Source organism: Parasteatoda tepidariorum, chromosome 8 (assembly GCF_982258835.1).
Source record: "Parasteatoda tepidariorum strain Cologne lab strain chromosome 8, Ptep-v5.0, whole genome shotgun sequence".
Taxonomy (NCBI): domain Eukaryota; kingdom Metazoa; phylum Arthropoda; class Arachnida; order Araneae; family Theridiidae; genus Parasteatoda; species Parasteatoda tepidariorum.
In genome coordinates, this window is record NC_141762.1 from 31,378,589 (window position 1) to 31,400,739 (window position 22,151).

At 27.5% G+C, this 22,151-nt stretch overlaps 1 protein-coding gene across 1 annotated transcript in view; it reads right to left on the reverse strand.

Moving 5' to 3' along the window:
* Positions 1–807: 807 nt before the first annotated feature.
* Positions 808–22,151, reverse strand: part of LOC107440160 (uncharacterized) — a 137,565-nt gene continuing 116,221 nt past the window's right edge. The window contains exons 5-6 of the mRNA XM_016053000.4: positions 6,590–6,827; positions 808–1,957 (exon numbers count right to left, since the gene is read on the reverse strand). Coding sequence (XP_015908486.1) covers positions 1,830–1,957; positions 6,590–6,827 — 366 coding nt within the window. The 3' untranslated portion in view covers positions 808–1,829. The remainder of the gene's footprint in view (positions 1,958–6,589; positions 6,828–22,151) is intronic.

The following is a 22,151-nucleotide window of genomic DNA, read 5'->3' on the forward strand; positions in this document are numbered from 1 at the left end:
AAAAAACAACAATAAATAATCACATATCATAGCAACAATTGTAATTATAAGGATATGCTAGATATAAAAAGCAGAGATGCGTAGCAAAAAATTTATGTGCCTTAAATTTTGCGCATAATATATATATATATATATATATATATATATATATATATATATATATATATATATATATATATATATATATATATATATATATATATATCAAATGTAACCTAATTAATACAATACTTTTATGGAGATCGCATTTTTTTAATCTTTTAAAGAATACACATAAAATAGTAAAATTAATTTTGAATTTAGGAATGATTATACAGATTGCACTACTCCTAAAATATATTATGCTGCAAAACAAAGTCATGTGTTTTGAAATGCACATAGTTTTTCCGATTGTATAATATACATTTCAGCCCATTGGTAATAAAATAAGTCTTATAAATGCATCTGAAAAATATTCAGTTAGAAATAAATCAAAAACTTACAATTTTTTCCAGCTGCTAAATTAGTGCGACATAGGAAATCTGATATTTGTTGTTGAAAAGTTTATTATTTCTAAAATAATTCTTAAATGGCTTAAGATATTCGTTAAAAAATTAGAGCAGGGTATATATGACTTTTTTTGAAAAAGTCATATTAATTTCCAAGGCTGTTTTTAAACGTATAATTGAAAAAATTTAATGTTTTATAAATAAATATTAAATTATACGCTTTCCTATTCGCTCGTGTCAAGTAATTTATTTGAAGAGAAAAATTTCATGATATCACTTATTTATTAACTTTTTTTTAATAAATGATAAGTATACTCACTAAAATATTTCAAACTTTTATTTACATAACACAATGTACATCGAATAGTATCTTATACGGCTATATACACTTTTTTAAAATAATGAATAATTTAATATACATCATTCTGCAACATCCAGTGAGAGTTTTGTTATCACAATATTTTAGTGAAACATTTAACATCCATTTCAGTTCTTGTTTAAGAAAAAACAATCAGTATATTAGCTTATGTAGTACATAACAGCGATGGTGATGCATAAAGAATTTACACTGAATTAAATTTAAAAATTGTTTAAATTGTTTTTTTTCTCTCCTTGTGTATAAAGTAGATCTTATTTAATCACATAATATCCAACTCAATGCATAATTCGTCATAAAGTTAATATAATATCGATGGTTGAATATTATAATGTGTGTATTTCATTTAGAGTTAATTATTACAGTTAGGGTAATTATTACTGTAAAAATTATGTTTTATCAGATTTTCTGTACCGTAAATGCAAAAACAGATTTTAAAATAAAAGGAACCGAAAGAACAGTAATTTGCTCCGGAATGTTTTACAGTGTATACCACTGTGCTCTTAAATTAAAAACACAAATAAGAAGAAACATGTAGAGATATATGTTAATTAAAATATTGAAAAAAACATTTTTTTTTCCGAATCAGCTAAAAGTTTACTAACACTTTTTCCAATTTTTAATCATTGTACGTGTACATAAAATGTATGAATGTTTTCAAAACGTAAATTACTGTTTACATTTTCCAAATCACACCTTAACAATAATATATTTGACTTTGGTTACATTCAATTGTCTTTTTCAAATCTTATTTTAGAATTAGTAATGTTTTACTTATGGTTTCCCAACTCTTTCCATATGATTCTTTGAAAATTATAAGTTCGTATTCTACCTGTATATCCGTCTTGTGGGGCAACAAGCAAACTGCATATGCTCTTGGCCTTGTGACATCAGAGTAGCATGTGTAGGACACCAAATACAAATAAGTGAAATGTGATAGCGATTTATAAAAAATTTTCACGCCATCATCCAAAAGGATCCACCAGGCTTCTTTGAATTCCAGAAAAAATCTTGTAGCATAAAAATGTGAATGTCAGACAGCAATATAAAGTTAAATTAGTTAACAGTTTGCTGGTTGTTGAAGAACTCTGAACTATAAAAACAAAAACATTTTTTTTAAATCTTTATAAATGAAACATTTATGCTTTAATTCTGAAACATAGTGGATATATTAATGAAATTTTGCCTTGTGATTAAGTTATACAATATTAGAAACTTCAAGGCGTATTAAATAATAATTTGTTTCATATTCATTGCAACTTTAATATTGTGCAAAGTGGAACAATATTATCATACTACATAAACTTTTTTACACTATATTATGTTGTTTAAATTCGGAGGAAAAAATGATTCAGTTTACACCTTTAAGTTGCAGAAAATCTGCACTGTATAGTGGTTCAAAGACTACGACTATTTTAATAGCGAGATGTATGATAAAGTCCGTTGGTGCTTTATATTTGTATCATCTTGCAAATAAAACTGTAGATATTTTTTTTTTCTTATTCTGTTGAAAAGTTGACATTGTTTGAAATGGAATTAGTTTAGGTCTACATTGCAAGCAGTGCTTCTAGATAATCGATTGATAGGCTAACTCGTCTAATGAATATTAAATGAATTTTATGTTGGGCTATTGAAAATTGTTTTTTTCTCATAAACTTTAGCACGCTTTTTATAAAACAAAAAAGCTTTATAATATAAAATATAATTTATTTTATGAAGATCTTATTTATTACTCTTGCGTGCTGAAACATTCTTTTTCTACATTACATTTTTTAATTTATACATTCATAAGTACAGTACGTTGTATATAGTAGACAGAGAAAAAGTAGGCAAAACTGTTGTACTGTATGATAATGACATTTTTTGAAAAACAAAAGCCTTTATTTTGGTTAATTATGGTATTTAAATCATTTTGTAATTTTTCGTTAATGGTTTATCAAAATTTTTTTAGCGTATTTCAAAATCATATTTTTTTGTTAATTTTATTAAAGTAATTGCCAAAGCACTTCAGTATAAATTCCTGCACTTTTTGGTGTCCTAATAAGACCAGAAACATAGTAAATTTTACCATATTCTGGTATTTTTGACCATACTTTTTTCCTCTGTGTAGTACAAGTCATTCTTAGAATCTTTTTGAGGGCCATCTTTAACTATTTATATTTTGCTTTGTGTTTTATTTCTATTTTGAAATATTATTGCAACTTTTTACGTTAATTTTGTTTTCCTAGTTCATTTAAAAACTGCAATCAGTTAACATTTTTTAGAGATTATACGCAAATAAAATTTCAAATTAAAGTCCCAAAATATAAAATATATATTTTTATTAAATTTACAAATTTTGAATAACAAGGGTTTGGCATTCACATTCAATTAAACTTATGAGCTACACGTTTTCATATATAAGGAAATGATTGCTTAAAATTTACAAAACAATTTTAAGAAAATAAAACAAGTAGAAAGTACGATTAATACAGGATATTTATTGAATCACGTTTAAAACATAACATTTTTGGTCATAATTCAATTCAAACTAATAAGTACACCTGGGAAATTAAGACATAAATTAGTTCATTACAATTCATTTAAGCGTAAATAATATTAAAAGTGGTTTTATTTGTAGTATATGAGGTTATTTTATCATAAGAATAAAGTAAATATTCCAAATTAGGAACAGCCTATCTCAGCTTTAATTAAAATTGCAAAATTTCCCTTGAGATTTCGAAATGATTTATTTTTGTTATTAGTTTTCCTTGGAATTATTCTTTAATTTCAAATTTGCATGTTCTGCTAAAATTTGCCAAACGTTCTAATTGAAATTTCCTTATTAATAAGATTATGTTTGAATTCGGAATGGGGATCAATAACTCCAGTTGCCCTATTTAGTTTGGTTGAGAGGCTTGAGCAGTGAAGGAGAGTTAAGTATTTTTTTTCTTTATATTTTAATCAGGGAACAGGGACTGAGATATTTTTGAGGCTTCAGCTCCACTCCCAAATAATATTTTAAAGCTTCTGCTCCGACAATTTTACTATACATTTACGCGTGTTTTTGAGTTTCAGGTTTTATTTTGAAATTTTTAATATAAAAAGGATCGTTAGAAAAATACAAACAGAATTAGAAACTCCTACACAAAATACAAATTTAATTCAAATTAAATATTTGTTCATTCTTAAAGGAAATCTAAGCAATCCTCCTTTATATTCGATCTTGAATCATTATGCATATATTTTAATCGCGAAAGAAGTATTTTGCATTAATTTGGCTGAAAGGCAAAGCCCTTATAATACGGTGGCAGCGGCAGTTTCAGCTTCGACTACAACTCCGGAGTGCTCCGGCTCCGAGCTCCTGCTCTGGATTCAGACTCTTGATTCTCATTTATCAAAAACTAAATTCTCAATTTCTTTAACATCTTAAAGAAGTGTGGGGTTTGTGTTTGTTTTGATATTCTTGATTTTCCCGACGAAAAATATTTTGTCCTTAATCACCCTGATTGTTTTCCTGATATTCTTGATTCTTGTGAGTGTCCAGAAAAGCCCATTTTCTAAAAATATCAAATAGTTTTTACTAAAAATCAGATTTAGAAAAATTAAAAGATTTGGATTTTTGATCCAATATTTTTTTATTTTAATTAATAATGTCATTAGAGGTCACAAAATTTGATAGTTGCAATTTAAACCCCGTCTAGATGGTTCAAACATTAAGCCTTACCCATCGGAATTATTGCTGCAACCACACTTAAAGCGGTATCAAACCAACACCTCCTAGAAAAGAGAAGACCTCATCACGGTATCAATTTAGTTGTCCATCGTAACGAATATAAACTGAGCAGGGAAGAAAAAATAAAAAAGATGTCCTTTCGCCCTGGCTATGCTGCACAGTGGGCGAAAATACGTTCGATGTCATTATGTTAGGACTTCTAAAGTATCAAATTTCTTATACATGGTAACCCGTGCTAAGGCCTTCTCTCTTCAAGGAGGTATTGGTCAAATTCAGTTTACAGTTCTATATTTTCAAATTTAGCGTGATGATGATTTCTTGGGGGAGAGGCTTACTTGCTATTTTCTGCAAATGCAGTAAAAAGTCTCGCTAGATAGAATTTTGAAGTTTCACAATTATAGATTCGTCTTTCTCATGTAAGTTTGAAAATGATCGATTCCAATCAACAATAAGCAAATCATATCATAGAATTTTTAAATGATGAATTGTGGGATCACACACTAAAAATTTTTTTGTACAAGAATGTTGTGCGGAATATTCACTGTGTTTTCCTCTCGAGATTATTGAAAACCTACTTGAAAATAATGCGGTTAATGAAATCTTGAACTCGATTGCAAATTCCAATTATATTTCGTTTTTATGAAACCTAACTGATTGGTATCCTATTTTTAATGCAACAGTATTATAACATTTTTAGCGTATTGATTTTACTCTATAATGAATTGTTTGGTATCGGTAAATATTTCCTGAAGCTGAAATTAAAAATGTTATAGATAATTTCTTGCTGTAAAATTTGCTTTTATTGCTCGTCATTGAAGCAAAGTATACATATTTGTTAGCGTTTTGTACTTTTAAAATAGAGGAATAATAAGAAATTGAAAAATGTTATCCTGATTTTTTCTCCAGTCCAATATGCAGTTTAGAAGCTATTCGAAATAAAATTATGCTCTTACTTATCTTTTCAAAAAGATTATTTTTATACGTTATGGGCTTATAGTATTTTTAAAACGAATGATTTAGCCGGAGATAGTTGATAAATAGTGTTCATCTACATGGACTGAAGAAATCTGGTAAATTTACCGTTCTGCATGGTTAGGACATTTCTGGTAAAAAAACAGTTATGATTCTGGTCAATAAAAGCAAAATGATATTTAAACTCGTCATTTGGTAATTTTCCTATTCATTAAATAGTTAATCAGAAATTCAGTATTTTGACACTATATTTCACATTTAGTAATTAATCTAAAACTGAAAAATAAAGTTAAGAGAATAGCAGGTTTTTATGCAATGTTCTAAGGCATGATGTTAAAATTGTCAAATTTCAGAATTTTTTAAATTTATCACATATTATAAAACAATATTTTATAGTAATTACAATAAAACAATCACTTCGAGTATGATAAAATTAATTATATAATAATTATCAGAGTAATAAATATTATCATGTTTTATTTTTTTCCGCTTGGCTAAGAATCTTTAAATAAGCATTAAATATTTTAGGAACGTGGAAATTAGATGCAAAACTTTCTAGCTCAAAAACTATTTACTTCATTAAATTTAAATTTTTAGTTTTGTATTTGCTACTAAATGGGTGGCAAAAACGAACTACAATTTTGAAAACCAGAGTTTATGTTAAATATGAATGAAAAAATTACCAAATGAATAGTTTAAATACCATATAATTTGGTTTTTATTTTCAGAATTATGTTCCTTTTTTTATCAGAAATCTCTTGACAATACAGTTCGGTAATTTTACCAGAATTTTGTTACTCCGAGTAAGATTTAATTTTCTGATATGTTATTACTGACTAACACTTTTTTGCTTAAAAAGAAAAAATAATAATTTTAATTTAATTTTTTGTATTGACTTAAATTAAAATGAAATAAGTACTTGATAAATAGTTTTTGTGCAATATTAATAATTTTTTTAATGACGTAATGCATATTAATATTAAATAAAATAATTAAAAATTAAATTATTGTTCTTAATTATAAAAAAAAATGCTTTACCATGGCTTAAGTTTTCTGTTATTTGCAAACCTGATGTTTGCTGTCTTAAGTCGGATCCGAATATAAGTTCTTCATTGCTCATTGTGTAGACTCTTGATATGGTGGCAGTGCATTTTAATTTCATATTTCCTCCGCGAAAATGATATTCACTAACGGAAAATTTCAAACTTAGGCTACTGGTTTCTAAGCTATCAGCGTGAAGTGTTGTGGAATGCTCCATTTCATATTCAGGCTTGGCCTATAAATGAACAAATTAAATCTAAGACAAATTAAAAAAATAATGGAACATTAAGTATTCACTGTAGAAACTGTTTCACAATAATCACCTTTAATGTATCATTTTAATTATTGTAAGATATGAAGTAAATAAACTATATATATCAGGGTTCATAGGCTAATAGTTTAGTACAGAGAAACTTGTATAAGTTGATCACTTGTGTGCATTTCTTTTGATACCAACTTAGACAGATAGTCAACCTATAGGGCTAGGGGAGAAAGTATTTTGTATAATTTCATTCTTGCATAGATCACGATAACGTATATTTTAAGTCTGATTTTGTATATGATAACTCTTATATTTCATCAAAATAAAGGAACACATGCATAAAATTTTAAAGTATTCATTGTAGAAGCTGTTTCGTATTAATCCCCTTTGGTATACATATATATCAATTTAATTCTTGTAAGATATGCAATAAATAAACTATACATATCAAGGGTCACAATTTAATATTTCAGTACAGAGAAACTTGTGTAAGTTGATAACTTACAGTGTATTTCTTTTGTAGTCAACTTATAGGGGGAGAGGAGTAAGTTTTTTACATCATTTCATTCCTGCATACATCACAATAACGTATATTAAGTATTATTTCGTTTACGATAACTATTATATTTCATAAAAATAAAAGAAGAACAAGCATATAATTTTAAAGTATTTACTGTAGAAAGTAAGTACTTTATGGATCACCTTTGGACCACCTTTATATATAAGGTATAAGGACCACCTTTGATGCAGCATTTTAATTCTTGCAAGAAATTAAATAGACAGACTAGAAATATTAAGGCTTATAAAATAATATATTAGTACAGGAAACTCTGTTTCAGTTGACCACTTTTGGTGCATAACTTTAGCGGTAAACTTAGACTGGGGGTCAACTTGCAGAGGGCAGTGAGTAAGTTTTTCATATTACTCCTTTCTTACATACATCACAAATTAAGTGTCTGATAATGCGTGTTGCATACTTTAATAATTTTCTAATATCAGCTCACAATAGTTATACGTTAGCTAAGCTAACTGATTTAAGTAATGATCGAAATTCTAATGCATGGTATAATAACATAAAAAATTTCCTGTATTTTCATTTCTTTTCGGTTAATGACAAATAATACTGCTCTTCGTCAAATTTGACTTATTTCAGCCGTCACTATTCAAGACAGGTGGTCAAGTTACAGTTCCTTCGAATTCTTCAATAAATAGAATCTCTTTCTGGTAAATGAGATGAACTGAAACAGGTATTCAACTTCCGTCAAATTGATGGGTTTCACTGTAGTAAAAAGTGAAAACGTTTTTTAACGGTTCTGCCAGTAAAAAACCGTGTTTAACACGCAGTTTTCACCTCATAGCTAAACTGGTTTTTCCCTGTTATTAGAAAAGAAAAAATTGTATTGGGGAGAAACATTCTTCCAATTTTGGCGCATTGTCTAAACCACCAGTGAGTCAATCAAATGCTGAACTAAAATAATTCATTTGACTACATTCTATACATTCAACTTTAATTAATTCTTTAATCAACTGTTTTTATAGCTTTTAAATCTCCGCCTTCTTTAATTGACCGATCAATCAGTGATTGTTTGAAAATTTTTTTGTCATTTTTGCTTTAAAACTTATTTTGCGATCTCCAATATCCATATAATTTTTTTTTTCTTCTAAAAAAGGTTACGGAAACAACAAAAAGGAAACCAATATGGATCATCATGTAAGTAACAAATTTATTGTCAGTTGATAAACAACTTGAAAAACAAAAACAAATAAGCTTAAACATAATTAATATACACATTTATTACATTTTAAGTTATAAGGCAATTTCACGGTGAAAGGACTGTTAGAAATTACAAGTTTACTCAGAATTTTTTATGAATATGAAAAAAATTATTTTTAAATATTCACATCTGATTAATATATTTTTATGAAATGTCTTAGTATCATTTTACATTAGGATATTTCGTTTTCGCGTAAGGACAGATATTTACAAAATAATTTTGGAGAATCAGCTGATTCCCTACGTCATGTGGAGGGCGAAACGAACGAATTTACAAGTACAAAAGGGCAACTATATACTTTTTTGAAATGTCTTAGTATCATATATTTCGTTTTCGCGCAAGGACATATATTTACAAAATAATTTTGGAGAATATGCTGATTCCATACGTCATGTGGAGGGCGAAACGAACGAATTTACAAGTACAAAAGGGCAACTATATACTTTTTTGAAATGTCTTAGTATCATTTTATTAAAATATTTCGTTTTCGTGCAAGGACATATATTTACAAAATAATTTTGGAGAATATGCTGATTCCATACGTCATGTGGAGGGTAAAACGAACGAATTTACAAGTACAAAAGGGCAACTATAATTATATGTAACAATACATTTTATTATATTTGTATCAGCAACGGGTAATCAAAAAATGGTTAAAGTGTGGATATTCTTGCACTTAAGCAGTTTCTATTAGGAGAAATATTCTATCAATTGAAGAAATTGATTATTGTGAGCGGCTTGTGATCCTTGCAGGGGATTTTAATGAGAATTTCTCGTTACCTGAAGCTGAAACATTATTAACCTAAGACAAATTTGGATTGGAAATGATAAATGGTAGGAATGATCCAACAACCAAAGCGGTTACTACCATTGAAGCAGTTTTTGCAAGAAATATTGAAAAAATTGAACTCAAGCATTTCGTATCTTACTTTAGTTATCATAATCTCATTGTAAATGTTATAGATTTGGATATTTCTCCATTCGAAAATGATAATTAAAAGATGTGATCAATTGTGAATTGTAAGCATTGTTAGTAAAGTTTGTCTTAAAGGAACAATATGATTTCACTAAAAATCAATTTCCACCCCTTCCTATTTTCATTTCCACATTACGAGGTTTCACTTCTTCCGCGAGGAGAGACTCCACGCACTATTTTTTTTTCCCAGCGCAGGAAGTAAAACAGATTTTATATATTGCCTCTATGATACATATTTTTCACCTTTATAAGATAAACTTCACTTACTATTTTATAATGAATCACCATTATTTTTTTTTTTTGCTTTAATTATATATTTTGTTGCAGGAATTTATAACAAAATGTATATTTTGTTTTTCAATTTAATTGCGGTATAGCAAAAAGAAATGTTGAATTAAGCTCGTTTAAATGAAATATTTTTTTAATCATTTCTCCTTCCCACCATTAGCGATGAACAATTGTTAAAAGCTTAAGAACTTTGTACTTAAAAACTTCGAAATCTTATATTTAAACTTATGAAAATTGAATAAAATGAAATGCAATATACCATAGAAGTAATTGGAATGCCCAGACAAGGACATTATTATTTATACAACAGTTTATTTTGATGGAAATAGAATACTTATATATTTCTTTTATTATAAGACGGATAAAGAATGTCAGATAATAATTTATTCTAAAGGGAAATAATTCAGTTTTTTTAAATATTTTTATCTTTATTTAATGTTCTTTAACTATAAATGCATATTTATAAATCAAATAAAATAAGCAAATTGTTCAGTTATTAAAATAACCAGGAAAACTAAGCAATATTTCTTATTTTAGTTACGAACTCATTATAGCAAAACTGAGTTTTAAGTTTTCTGTTGATTTTTAGCAGACATATTAGAATGTTTAAGCAACAAAATTTTCTTTAATAAAGGGCTAGACAGGGTTTTTTGAATTACTTTGTTTATTTTGAAATTTTGCGAGAAACAGATGACGTTTTCTTGTATATAGAGTTAACTAAATGGTAATTATTCCTTAATGACGTAAAAGTAATAATATAATGTATGCGTACATTTTAGATGTACTATGAGTAAATTAAAAGTTTTTGATTTTCCTGGTGTTTGTGATTCAAAATTTAGAAGTAAAAGGGGAGGTGGAAAAGGTAAGGGTAAATTTATTGAGTTTGATGAGTTTTCGAATTTTTGTAACTTACCTGTTAATTTGAATAATATTTTCACTATTAGGAAATATATTTTTGGTTTTAAAAATAAAATTTTAAAAAATTTCCTTATTAAATTTGGTTCTAAAATTAAATTTGATACTGAACTTGTTAAATTTATAGTTTTGGATTTAATTAAATCAAAAATTGGTGTTAATAAAACTGATTTGCTTTTTAATAATGTTTCTAAAGTCGAAAGGGTTTTTTGTACGATTAATTTTCATGATAAGAATTTTGAAAATGCTAAGTTACCACAGATTATTCATGGTCTTTCTGATTTCTTTCCTTTAGAACAAATTAGGGTTACTGCTGCTTTTAAATATTCTTCTACACTTAGGAAAAAGGTGTGTAATTATAATTTTTTAAGTCGAAATCTTAATTGTATTTCTAAATCTGATTGTTATTGTAATGAGGAGGGTTTTTCAAAATTTATTGATAATGATTATGGACATGTTATTACCGGAAATTTGGAAATTGTGGGTGATCAGGATCTAATTAGCATTTTAAGTAAGGGTTCAAAATTTAGAACCAGAGTTAAGATGAAAAAAGAAGATTTTATTTTATCCATTAAAAAAGATCTAGATTTTTTTATTGCAAAAATTTCCAGAAAATATCATTGGCCTGTTGAAGGTTTTTCTGAGTGGAAAGCTAAAATTATTGAAAGGGTTAGATTTAATTTATTTAATACCAGTTTTAGTTCATTTCCTAAAGGTACTTTTATTGATTATGATTTATCTAGGAAAATTAAAAATCTTAGGGATAAATTCATTGTTACTGTTGTAGATAAAGCTTCAAATAATTCCTGTATTATGTGTAAATATTTTTTTAAAAAATTGATTATTGGGGAATATAATGCAAATAATACCTATTTAAAGTTAAAAGAAGATGAAAAAGTTATTGAAAAAAGAATTATTGCATTTAGTAAAAAATTAAAATTTAAATTAAATAAGATTACATTTCCATATTTATTTCCAATAGTTAAATTTCATAAAAATCCGATTAAATTTAGGTTTATAGCATGTGGTACTAATAGTTATAATTCTGATATTAGTAAAAGGTTTTTTTGTTTTTTAAAAATTATTTTGCTTAAAATTAAAAAAAGAGAAAAATATTATTATTGAAAGTAATGTTGAAGTTTTGGATTTTATTAAAAGTAATGATATTTCCAGCATTAACACTTTTGATTTTGAAAATTTGTATACCAGCATACCACATGAAAAAATTATTGAGATTTGTGAAGGTATTTATGACAAGTATTTATTTGATGAAAAAATTGATAGGTTTAACTGGTTAGATTTATGCAAGTTTAATCTTTTTGAGAATGTTCTTTTTAATGGTTTAGATTTTTATAAACAATTTATTGGAATTCCACAAGGTAATTCCTTTTCTGGGGCTTTTGCCAACATTTTTTTGCACTTTTTTGAGGCTAAATTTCTTGAACATGGGGTACTTGATGCTTTCCGATATATTGATGATTTGATTTTGTTTAATTGTGACGATTATAATTTTATTTATACAATTTATCCTAGTGATTTGGTCCTGAAAAAAACTAATGAAAATTGCTTTAATATTGAATATTTAGATTTTAAAATTGATATTGTTAACAATTTTATTAAAATTGGTGTGTTTGATAAAAGAAAAGCCTTTAATTTTAATGTTATTTTTTTCTGCAACTTTAAAACTAATTTGTGTAGTAAAATATTCAAAAATCTTGTTTTTTCGCAATTAGTTAGGATTAAGAAAATTTGTAATAATGTTGAAAGTTTTAGGGAAGCTGTGGATAATTTTTTAAATAATTTGAGTAAAAATGATTTTCCTTTTAATTTTTGTAATGTTAATTTTTTAATTAAAAAAATGATTGATGGTTTTTAAGTTTTTATTTATTTTTTCTTTTAACAGGGCGCAATTCCAGTCTTAACTGAGCAGCCCCAGTTAAGCATTCTATTAATTTTTCTACGTATCTCCTTCTCCTGACCTTTTCATATCATTTTTAAACTTTTACTGCGCATTATTATAGGGGGCGTTGTTTTTCAGTTTGTAGTGTTTTCTTTTCCTCCGCTTTTGAGGTTGATTCTTGACCTGTGACTGTGAGTTTTTAATTTTCTGATGATTTTTATTGATTTTCTTTTCGTAATTTGTTTATTCTTTTGAATGTATCTTGTTTTTCCTGGACCTCTATACAAAACCATCGGGGTACTGAGGGAGATATTTTAAGCTTTTGCTTCTCCCTCAAATAGAAATGGTTTTGTTTTTAATGGCTACCGGGGCCGGTACCCCCTGAAGACGTCGGCTTCGGTGGTCATATTTTTATTTTATTTCATTTGTTTTGTATTGATACTTTTTTCTGAAATTTCTGCTGCTTCTTAGCGCGTTTTTTTCAAAGAAGTTTTATCTTTTTGATCTTAATTATTTGTGTTTTCTTACAGTATTGTGTGAAACTTTTTCATTTTATTTTAAAATAAAATTGCTCTTGTAATTTTTAACTGCTTAAGCTGAAAGAAATAGTAAATGATTTTTATTCAATATAAATTTTTTATTGTAATTTTTATAAGTACCCTGTCCCATTAAATGTATCTTTTGAACTTTAATGTGGAAGGAAATTTTTTGAGAATTATAATTTATGTTTCAAAGAGTTTTGAAAAATCTTTAATAGACAAGGTGCTCTGTAATCTATGTTATTAATATATATTCTACTATCCTAAAATATTAGGTTAATACACATTAAGAATTGTTAATTGATATTTAATTGACTGAAACACAGTAGCTGTGACGAAAGCTTGTTAATCATAATTGAGGAAAGCGGTGCTAAACTAACAGACATATGGAAATTTCCCGATGAATTTTTTTCTAATTATATATGTTAAATTTCACTCTGCCTTCCATGGAAATCAGACAGTCTTCCATATTTTAAACCCTGCTTTAATTAGTTGCTATATATTTCATTATCGTTGTTACTTAATAAATAAGAATTTTGTTTTCTTTCTCATTTAAAAATGAACTGTGATCCGTAATATTTAAAAATATATGCGAGGATTTCAAAACAAAAATACAATTTGATGCTAGAAACACCTTGCAGGCAATTTTGATCTTTTCTTTTTCATCCATTTTTAATGTTTTTGAGATACATGTGAGGTTAAAATTTCTTATTTTTTGACTTTTTTCAAAAATGTCTCGAAATATACTGTATCAAAATTCAAAGTTTGTATGGTGAATAGTAAAATTATGAAAAACAGCCAATAAAGAGTCTTTCCCACCTCATATCAAACATTCATTTCTGAAATTTCATGCGTCCATTTTTAAATTTGTAAAACTTAGAAAAAAATGTCGCAATAGCTTACATTAATTATTTTTTCTTAATTTCCAATTAGCTGCACAGTCGGTCTTGCCGATGATTACGATATTAAAATAAAGCAGACCTAGTGCGTTCTCCAGTGGTGGTATCCACTCTTTCAGGACCACCACAATGGGTGAGATACCGTTGGTCATGTTAATTTGGACGTCTAGTTTCTGCCACACTAGATGGCAGCACCGAGACTCTATTTGGATGCTAAAGTGCACTAGGAATTTAATTTTGCCGGAAATGCCAAGAGCCAATAAGGCACTCCAGGGATCTTTTACATGCCGCATAATGCGACATGGCCGCCGAGGAATTTCTGCATCCCGAAAATCCAGGGTCTGGGCCGGGGATCGAACCCGCAGACTTGGGCTCAGAAGGCCGACGACAAACCAACTGCGCCACCCAGCCACTTATACTAATTATAAAGTATATTAGATTCCCTGGCTAAAGTAGCTCGTTTGGACTTTTACTAGATTAAAAAAATTCGCAATTGCAACTGAAATCCTGTGCACGCAGATTGTAAACAGTTATTTTTATTACAATCCTGAACAAAAAATAATTAGTAGTAAACAGTTATTGGCGTGTAAACCAAAATACAAATTTATTGTGTAATTAACTATCTTTATTTACGCAAATTGAAAAAGCCGAATTAAGACATGGATAAAGAACATCACTCTAATTAATGGAATCTCATCTAAACTCTAGGGGACGCAACTGATGTTTTCTTATCTCTAAAACTTTCAGATGAATTTTTTTTTCGTGAACCGAATCAAGTACTGTCACTTACCACAGTAGTACGAATTGTGAGTGGAGTTAAGATGACTCAATACCATGGGAGAAACCCTACATCAAAAATTCTGCTTCACATCTGTAATTAATTTGAAATTTAAAGTATAGAAAAAATTAGTTCAGGTAAAACTAGATTAAGCCTTAAAGCTTAAAAAAAAATTCAAAATTTCTGCTGAAAAAATTTAAAAAATATTGAAATGAAAACCAATTATAGGAAGAGAAATTCCCCATTGGCTATTTTAAGTTATTCTCTCATAATTCGTTTTCATTTTTATGTTTTGAAAAGTTCTTTTAAGTATTTTAAACTTCGTGTATTTGCCAGAATAACTTTAGATTTGAAATTACTTATGAAGGTAAAAGAGAATTTGTGATGAAAAGTTTTTCTCGCGGTATAGCGTCCTCGTAAATTAGCTGATAAGGAAATATTCAGCAATTTGTCAAAATTGCACGTGGCTTGCATGTTTTGTACAACATTTGTGAATTTGATTGCAATGCGCGTATGGTTGTTGAGGAAAACTTTGTCACCCCAATTACGTATTGCGAATTCAGTCTTTGGCTTATTGAGGAATTATAAATTGTGCATGGCTATAAATTGTGATTACATCTAATTAACAGAGTTCAGTCTTTAAAATATATGAAACATACCTTTTAACATCACAAGGGACAGAATAAAACTTCAAATAGCTTGAAAATAGATGGACTAATATAATTCAATCTCTAAAATAGATGGAACTTTGCATTTCAAAATTTTATCTTATTTTTTTTGTTTATTTTTGCATGACTTGCTCTCTAACGAACGAATAATCTGTAATACCATATTACACTATTTCGATATATTATATGCAAACATATTCGTTTTAACTCAGAATTGGAGCATTTGGCATCTATCATAGTTTTCCATCTCACTCTCTTTGTGGCCAAATATTTTTTCTCTCTCCGTGTCTTTCCTATTGTTTTAATTTCCTTCACAATCGTCCTGCGCCAAGTATTTTAGGTCTTCCTCTTTTTCTATTGCCTGGGGGTTCCAATCAAAAACTGCTTTCCCTTTAAATTTTTTATGTTTACTTAAAAGATGACCAAACCATTTCCATTTACTTTTGTTTTAATCAATTGATCAAGATCAATTTCAAGATCAATCGGTTTCTGTTTTGCCTTTGAAAAATGAATTCTGCATTACAAATTTTATGGAACCACTTGATACGCAATATTCTTTAAAAAGAATGTTGAAACAGATGTTAATAAATACTTAAAGTTTCTTCGTGTTATTTTTATTACAGTGATATTTCTCAGATAAATATAGTAGGACAGACTTAACATTAGTATTGAAAATTCTAGTTTTTGTTGAATTTGTTATGTTTATCTCATTATATTATCAGTACATTATAATTAAAAAAAATTTAATCTCTGAAAATTTTCATGTATTGTATTACCAACAACATTCATTCATTAAAAAAATAAGTTAATTCGGCATGGCATTAATTTCTTATGAGGGTCAAATTATCCGTATTATCTGTTTTAGGTAAATCCAAAATAATGGTTTTCTAGGTTTGAGGATCATGATGCACTTTGTATTTGATAATGTTTTATTCAAATATTTGTCTATATTAATGTAAAATTTATATTCAACAATGAGAATAGCTTTTATGAGAATAGCGTTAACAATAAGAATAGCGAAATATTTGTTACTACCACTATTAAAAATAATTTAATATGAAAATTATGATTTTTAACATGTTGCTTATGGTCACTCACATGTTGCTTATGGCTGCTAATAATAAATAAATCATAAAAAAAACTATGACGATTTCAAAAATAATTTTAAATGTAAATTCAAATTTAATTTTAGTTTAGGAATATGTTAAAGTTTGCCCCTATCACTTGAAAATTTTTCTAAAAATTTTAATTAAGCATGAAAAAACAGTATTTTGAAAGGAAAGTAAACTTTTATTCGGTATCATGAATGTAAACATAAATTTGAAGCAAGTCTAATACTTTTTGAAATGAAGTCACTAAAAATCAATACGAATTAGAATAAAAATCATTCCATGCAAACAGTCACTTAATATTTATGCAAATAAAATATGCAAATATCTTCTTTCTGTTTTTAAGCTAATCTCAATACCTATTTGATTTGTTTCTCATTTTTTTCTTATTTTTTTTTAGCTTTAATTCAAACAAAAGCAATCCGTTGAAGTCACAATTCCTTATACATAATTGATACAAGACATTACGGGAAAAAAAACTGTATTTATACTCGTGTAAAAGAAATAATGGATTTTTCGTCCTCCAAGAGTTTGTTTCATTATTGAGTTAACGATGGAGAAATTTCAAAGAATTGAGATATGCTTTGAAGAAACTCCAAATTTTCGAAAGAAACGTAATACTTTTAGCCGTACTAGAGACTCGAGATAATTGGAAAACCCAGAATATTATATATTCTTCAGATAAGAATTTATTCTAATACTAATGGAACATTTAAATTATCTTTATTGTAGATATGCTTCAAGCATGCTAAATCTTTTTGCCATAAAAAATAATTCAAACTTTAATCACAAGTAACGGCAGAGACTATAGAAAAGGTATTTTTATTTTTATTTGAAAAGGTTTAACAAAAAGAAACTCTCCATCATTATTTCAAGTTTTTCTGTTCTTTAAATATTTTAGACTTATTTTATGATGTATTTTATGAGGATGAAAGTCGAATTATTTTTTCTTAAGTTCAGAAAACAACAAAACATTTTGTCCGTAACTAGATCGAAAAAGTATTAGATTGTTTTGTAATTACTGTAAGTAGTAGTCATATTGCTTTGTACAATTTACTTTGAACAAGTGGCAACACTTACTTTGAAATACTTATTTTTAAGATTGACATAATCATTAAATGTGGAAATAAGTTTCACTTTCACTTCATGATGTATAATTCGCGATCGCAACGCTCGAGTACGCCCTCTATCGGGAGCCTGTAAATATCAGACATTAATTTATCACGTTTTCATTTAGTTCCATCAAAATCATCGGCCATGACGGACGCCATTTTCTTAACAGCAAATAAAAATCAAAATTTCCCTAAGGAACAGCTGAAGAAGTTGAAAAAACTAACCCGAACATACTAAACATTGAAGCAGAACGCGCCAAGCATTTGAAGAACAATTTCTCAATAATTTTTACCTTTCTATTACCAACAAAATAACTTACAATTTCATGATCACTTGCTGTTACAGATGTGTATATTACGGTAAAATAATTTTTTCTGTCTTCAATTCATTACAAATTAAAATGAAGTCAACATTGCTTTCGTCATTCCAATAAAGAAATGTGAATTCAGAACGTCAAGAACTGCAATAGTTATAGAATTCTTCTTTGTTATAGAACAGTATATATTTCTGTATCTATATAATTCGGAAAACAACAATAAAGAGTCAACCAAATTACTTGAAATAGTGTCATTTGTGCTGATGTTTAATAAATTTTTTATCGTTTTCTTGGTAAGTATTTCTTAGTTTTGAAAGAATAGATAATTTCAACTAGAATTCAGCTGTTATGTTTTTAAACTACATATTCAAATTCATATCGAGATCTTACAAATATAAAATTTTGATGTGTGGTATGTTATGTAAAAGTAATAAAGGGATAATCTATGCACATATTATTTGAAAATAAAACTTTCAAACGAAGAACATTTCATTTGGAACTCTACGGATTTATAAAGAAGGTAAGTGTTATGATTTTTATAACAAAAAATTAGCTTGTAAAACTTTTTTTTCTTATTTGATGATAGTTCTCTACAGAATGGTTTCTTACGTCTGATTAAGAACTATAAGAAAAGAAACTATATGAAAGCTTTTATTTCAATGTAAAGAATTCTTAAAATCGTTTTTATCCTAAGAATTCTTCATTTTCCGTTTTATAGTTTATAATTTTTTGATAAAAATTGTTGTCAAAATACTTTCTTTGAAAACATAAATGGTATAACATTATGTGTTTATGTATACTTCTTGCATATTCTAACGTTTCAAGTAATTTGATACAGAAAAGAATGAATAAAAATTCGGTACTTATGTATTAACGCCACAACAGCTACAGATTTGGCTGTTTTTAAGTGCCGCCAATCTACACCTAAAACTTTTGTGACAAATCATGAAACGAAACACTTTATTTAAAATCAAAGTAGTTTATCGGATTTCGGTGGACAATGGGCAAAATATTTCGCTCCAGAAAAAATAAATTTGCATCTTGTTCTATTTTTGGCAAATCGCAAAGACGCATTTTCGTAGCACTAAAAAATGGTAACAAAAATCAAAGAGCAAATCACTTTGGAATTCTTCTGATTTATAAAGCAGGTAAGTGTTAATTTTTATAAAATAAAAAATTTTACTTTTAAATAGTTTTTTTCTTGATGATAGTTTTCTGTAGAATGGTTTTCTTCTTCCGATTATGAGTCAAAAAAGAAAAAATATTGAAGTTGTTTATTTTAATATAAGGAACTTTTAGAATTGTTTATTTATTTTTTTTTTTGTATCGTAAGCCTTCTTTACTTTACGTTTTTCAGTTTCTAAATAATGATTTTTATTAAAACTTAAAATTTTTTGATAAAATTACTTGTTAAAAAACTTTATTTACAAAATTAAATTACATAAAATTATGAAGCTTATGTATACTTTTTGCTTATTTTAATGTTTGAAGTAATATGATTCTTAAAACTATGGAATGTAAAGTTTAAATAGGCCTTTCAGGTTATATCATTAAATTTAGTAAAACTATTTCTCAGGCATTAGGTTTTAACTCTAATAAGAAGATACATATTTTTTTCTGTTCATTTACAAATATTTTTCAGGTGTGTTTTGGATGTTCCTTCTTTTAAAAAAAAAAGAGATACCATCTAGTTTTCGGTTGTATAAGGAAGGATATCAAACATTTTTCTTTTTTAATATTTAATAAGCCAAATTAAAGAAGGAACGTTACAATGCTACACGCTACATTAAAGACGTCTCCAGAGTAACCGAATGACGGTTCATACAGAAATCGCAGGTATGCATCTCATACAGCAACGCCCCCTATAGTTCGTTGCGATCGCGAATAGTTTTATCGTTCAAAGTGAGCTTGGTTTTTAATGTCGCTGTCTCTTAAAGAAGACCTATGTTCAAAGCAAAAAAAGTGAAATTTTTTTTCGATCATTTTGAAATTTGTAAAAAATATTGATACCTTAATGGAAGAAAATGCAATTCTTTAGAAAAAAATATAATTAGATTTCAAATTATATCCAAAAATATGGATTTTAATTTTTGATAATTAAAAAGTTCTTAGCGAGTGAATTTTAATTTTTTTAACTCAATTTTTACCCAAATTGTTTATGGGTATTTAAATAAATTAAAGTGCTTATGGTTGCCGTATTAAAACACAACGCACCAAGATATAAAGTTTTTTTTTTTTTTTTTTTTTTTTTTTTTTCTTTTTTTTTTCTTCCAAAAACACGCATCAATTGTGTTTGCTCATTTATTAAAAAAAATAAATTACTCTGATGAGTTAATCAAATGCATTTGAAATTAAGCAGGACACTTCAAAGAGTATCTAATTTTCAAAAAAAAAAAAAAAAAGAAAGAAAGAAACACGAAAACAGAAACTGGTGCGCAAGGAATTTTTTGAAGTTCGGAGTTTCCATTACGAAAAAAAAAGTAAGTATGTCAACAAGAACTCCATATTGATGTATGAAGGGCTTCTGCAAGTTTATAGTTTTATATCTAAGTAAAGAAAAATACAGTTTAAACACGGTATGTTGTTTGAATGGGATTTTTTTTTAAATATTGCAAAAGCCAAATAATGGTTTTTTGAAGGACCTTTCTCATTCTGAACGTCCAGTGTCCCCTTAAATATCATATTAATATTGTGTAAATAAAATGTATATAGTTTTCAATATTCTATTATCTTTTTATTTAATTATTGGATAAGTTAAGCAGAGTGACATACTTGTAACCCGGAAGTGGTAAATGCGTATTTTCTACTCTAGATGTAAAAAAAAAGTTTTCCATCAGGTAAAGAGGCCATCCAGAAAACTGCAATTATAGCGCCATTTGGTTTATTCGATGTCAATTACATGATTTTCCTTTAAATAAATGCTGTGCAAACTATGCAAAAACTGATAGACAGAATTTTGGAAAGTTTAGATTACTGTTTTATATATATAGATGACATTTTAATAGCTTCCTCTTCTATCGAAGAATGTCAGTTAATAAAAAGGGCATATCTTCTTTACCCGGAAAAATTGAATTTTTTACCCGAATTCATTCTATGGAAAATTTTCTCAAACCAAATAATGTAACTGAATCTCGCAAATGTCTTGGAGTACTTAATTTTTATTGTTGGTTCATACACAGAGAAGCTTAGAAATCATTACTTAAATATTATGCAATATTAAGAAATAAAAGACAATGAAGCTCTATTGATTTGGACAACTGAAACGAATGAAGCATTTGAGAATTTAAAGAAATCATTGAAAGATGTTACGCACTTAGCTCATCAATAAACAATAATTGATCTTATGACTGATTCCTCGAATTTGGTTATATGAGCTTAAACCCGAATTCCAATTCAGGATTTTAGACCCAAACAGGTTTCTTTTCAAGAAAAATCAGTCCAACTGATCAGAAATGTATAAACGTGAACTTTTGTCAATCTTTGCTGCTATTAAATATTTTCACTCTACCTTAGAGAGAATTATCTGATTTTATGAATTTTACGGATCCCAAACCACTCATGATTTTACTCAAAACTTTTATAAGGTATTTCCAAGGCAAATTAATCAAATAAATCTTATAGTCCAATTTTCATACACGGCATGAGTTGCTCAGATAAATATTGTGCCGATGCACTTTCTCGCATTCAGAATCCTTATACAAAAAATTATTTAAATATTGCTGTTATAGCTAATGCTCAAACAAATGATCGTAAATTAAAAGAGCTGTTGGATTCTAATACCAGCTTAAAGTTTCGAAAGCTTCTAGTACCTATCTTCTAGTACTAATAACCTATCTTTATTGTGATACTTTAAGAAATCTTATTCGCTCTTACATATCAAAGGTTCAAAGACTTTCAGTATTTCACTTTGTGCATGACTGGCTGATCCTGTTGTTAAAGCAACAGTAAGATCAGTATGTCAACGATTTATTTGCTCTAACGGGAAAAAAACATAGCCAAATTTATAAAAAAAGTTGCAATC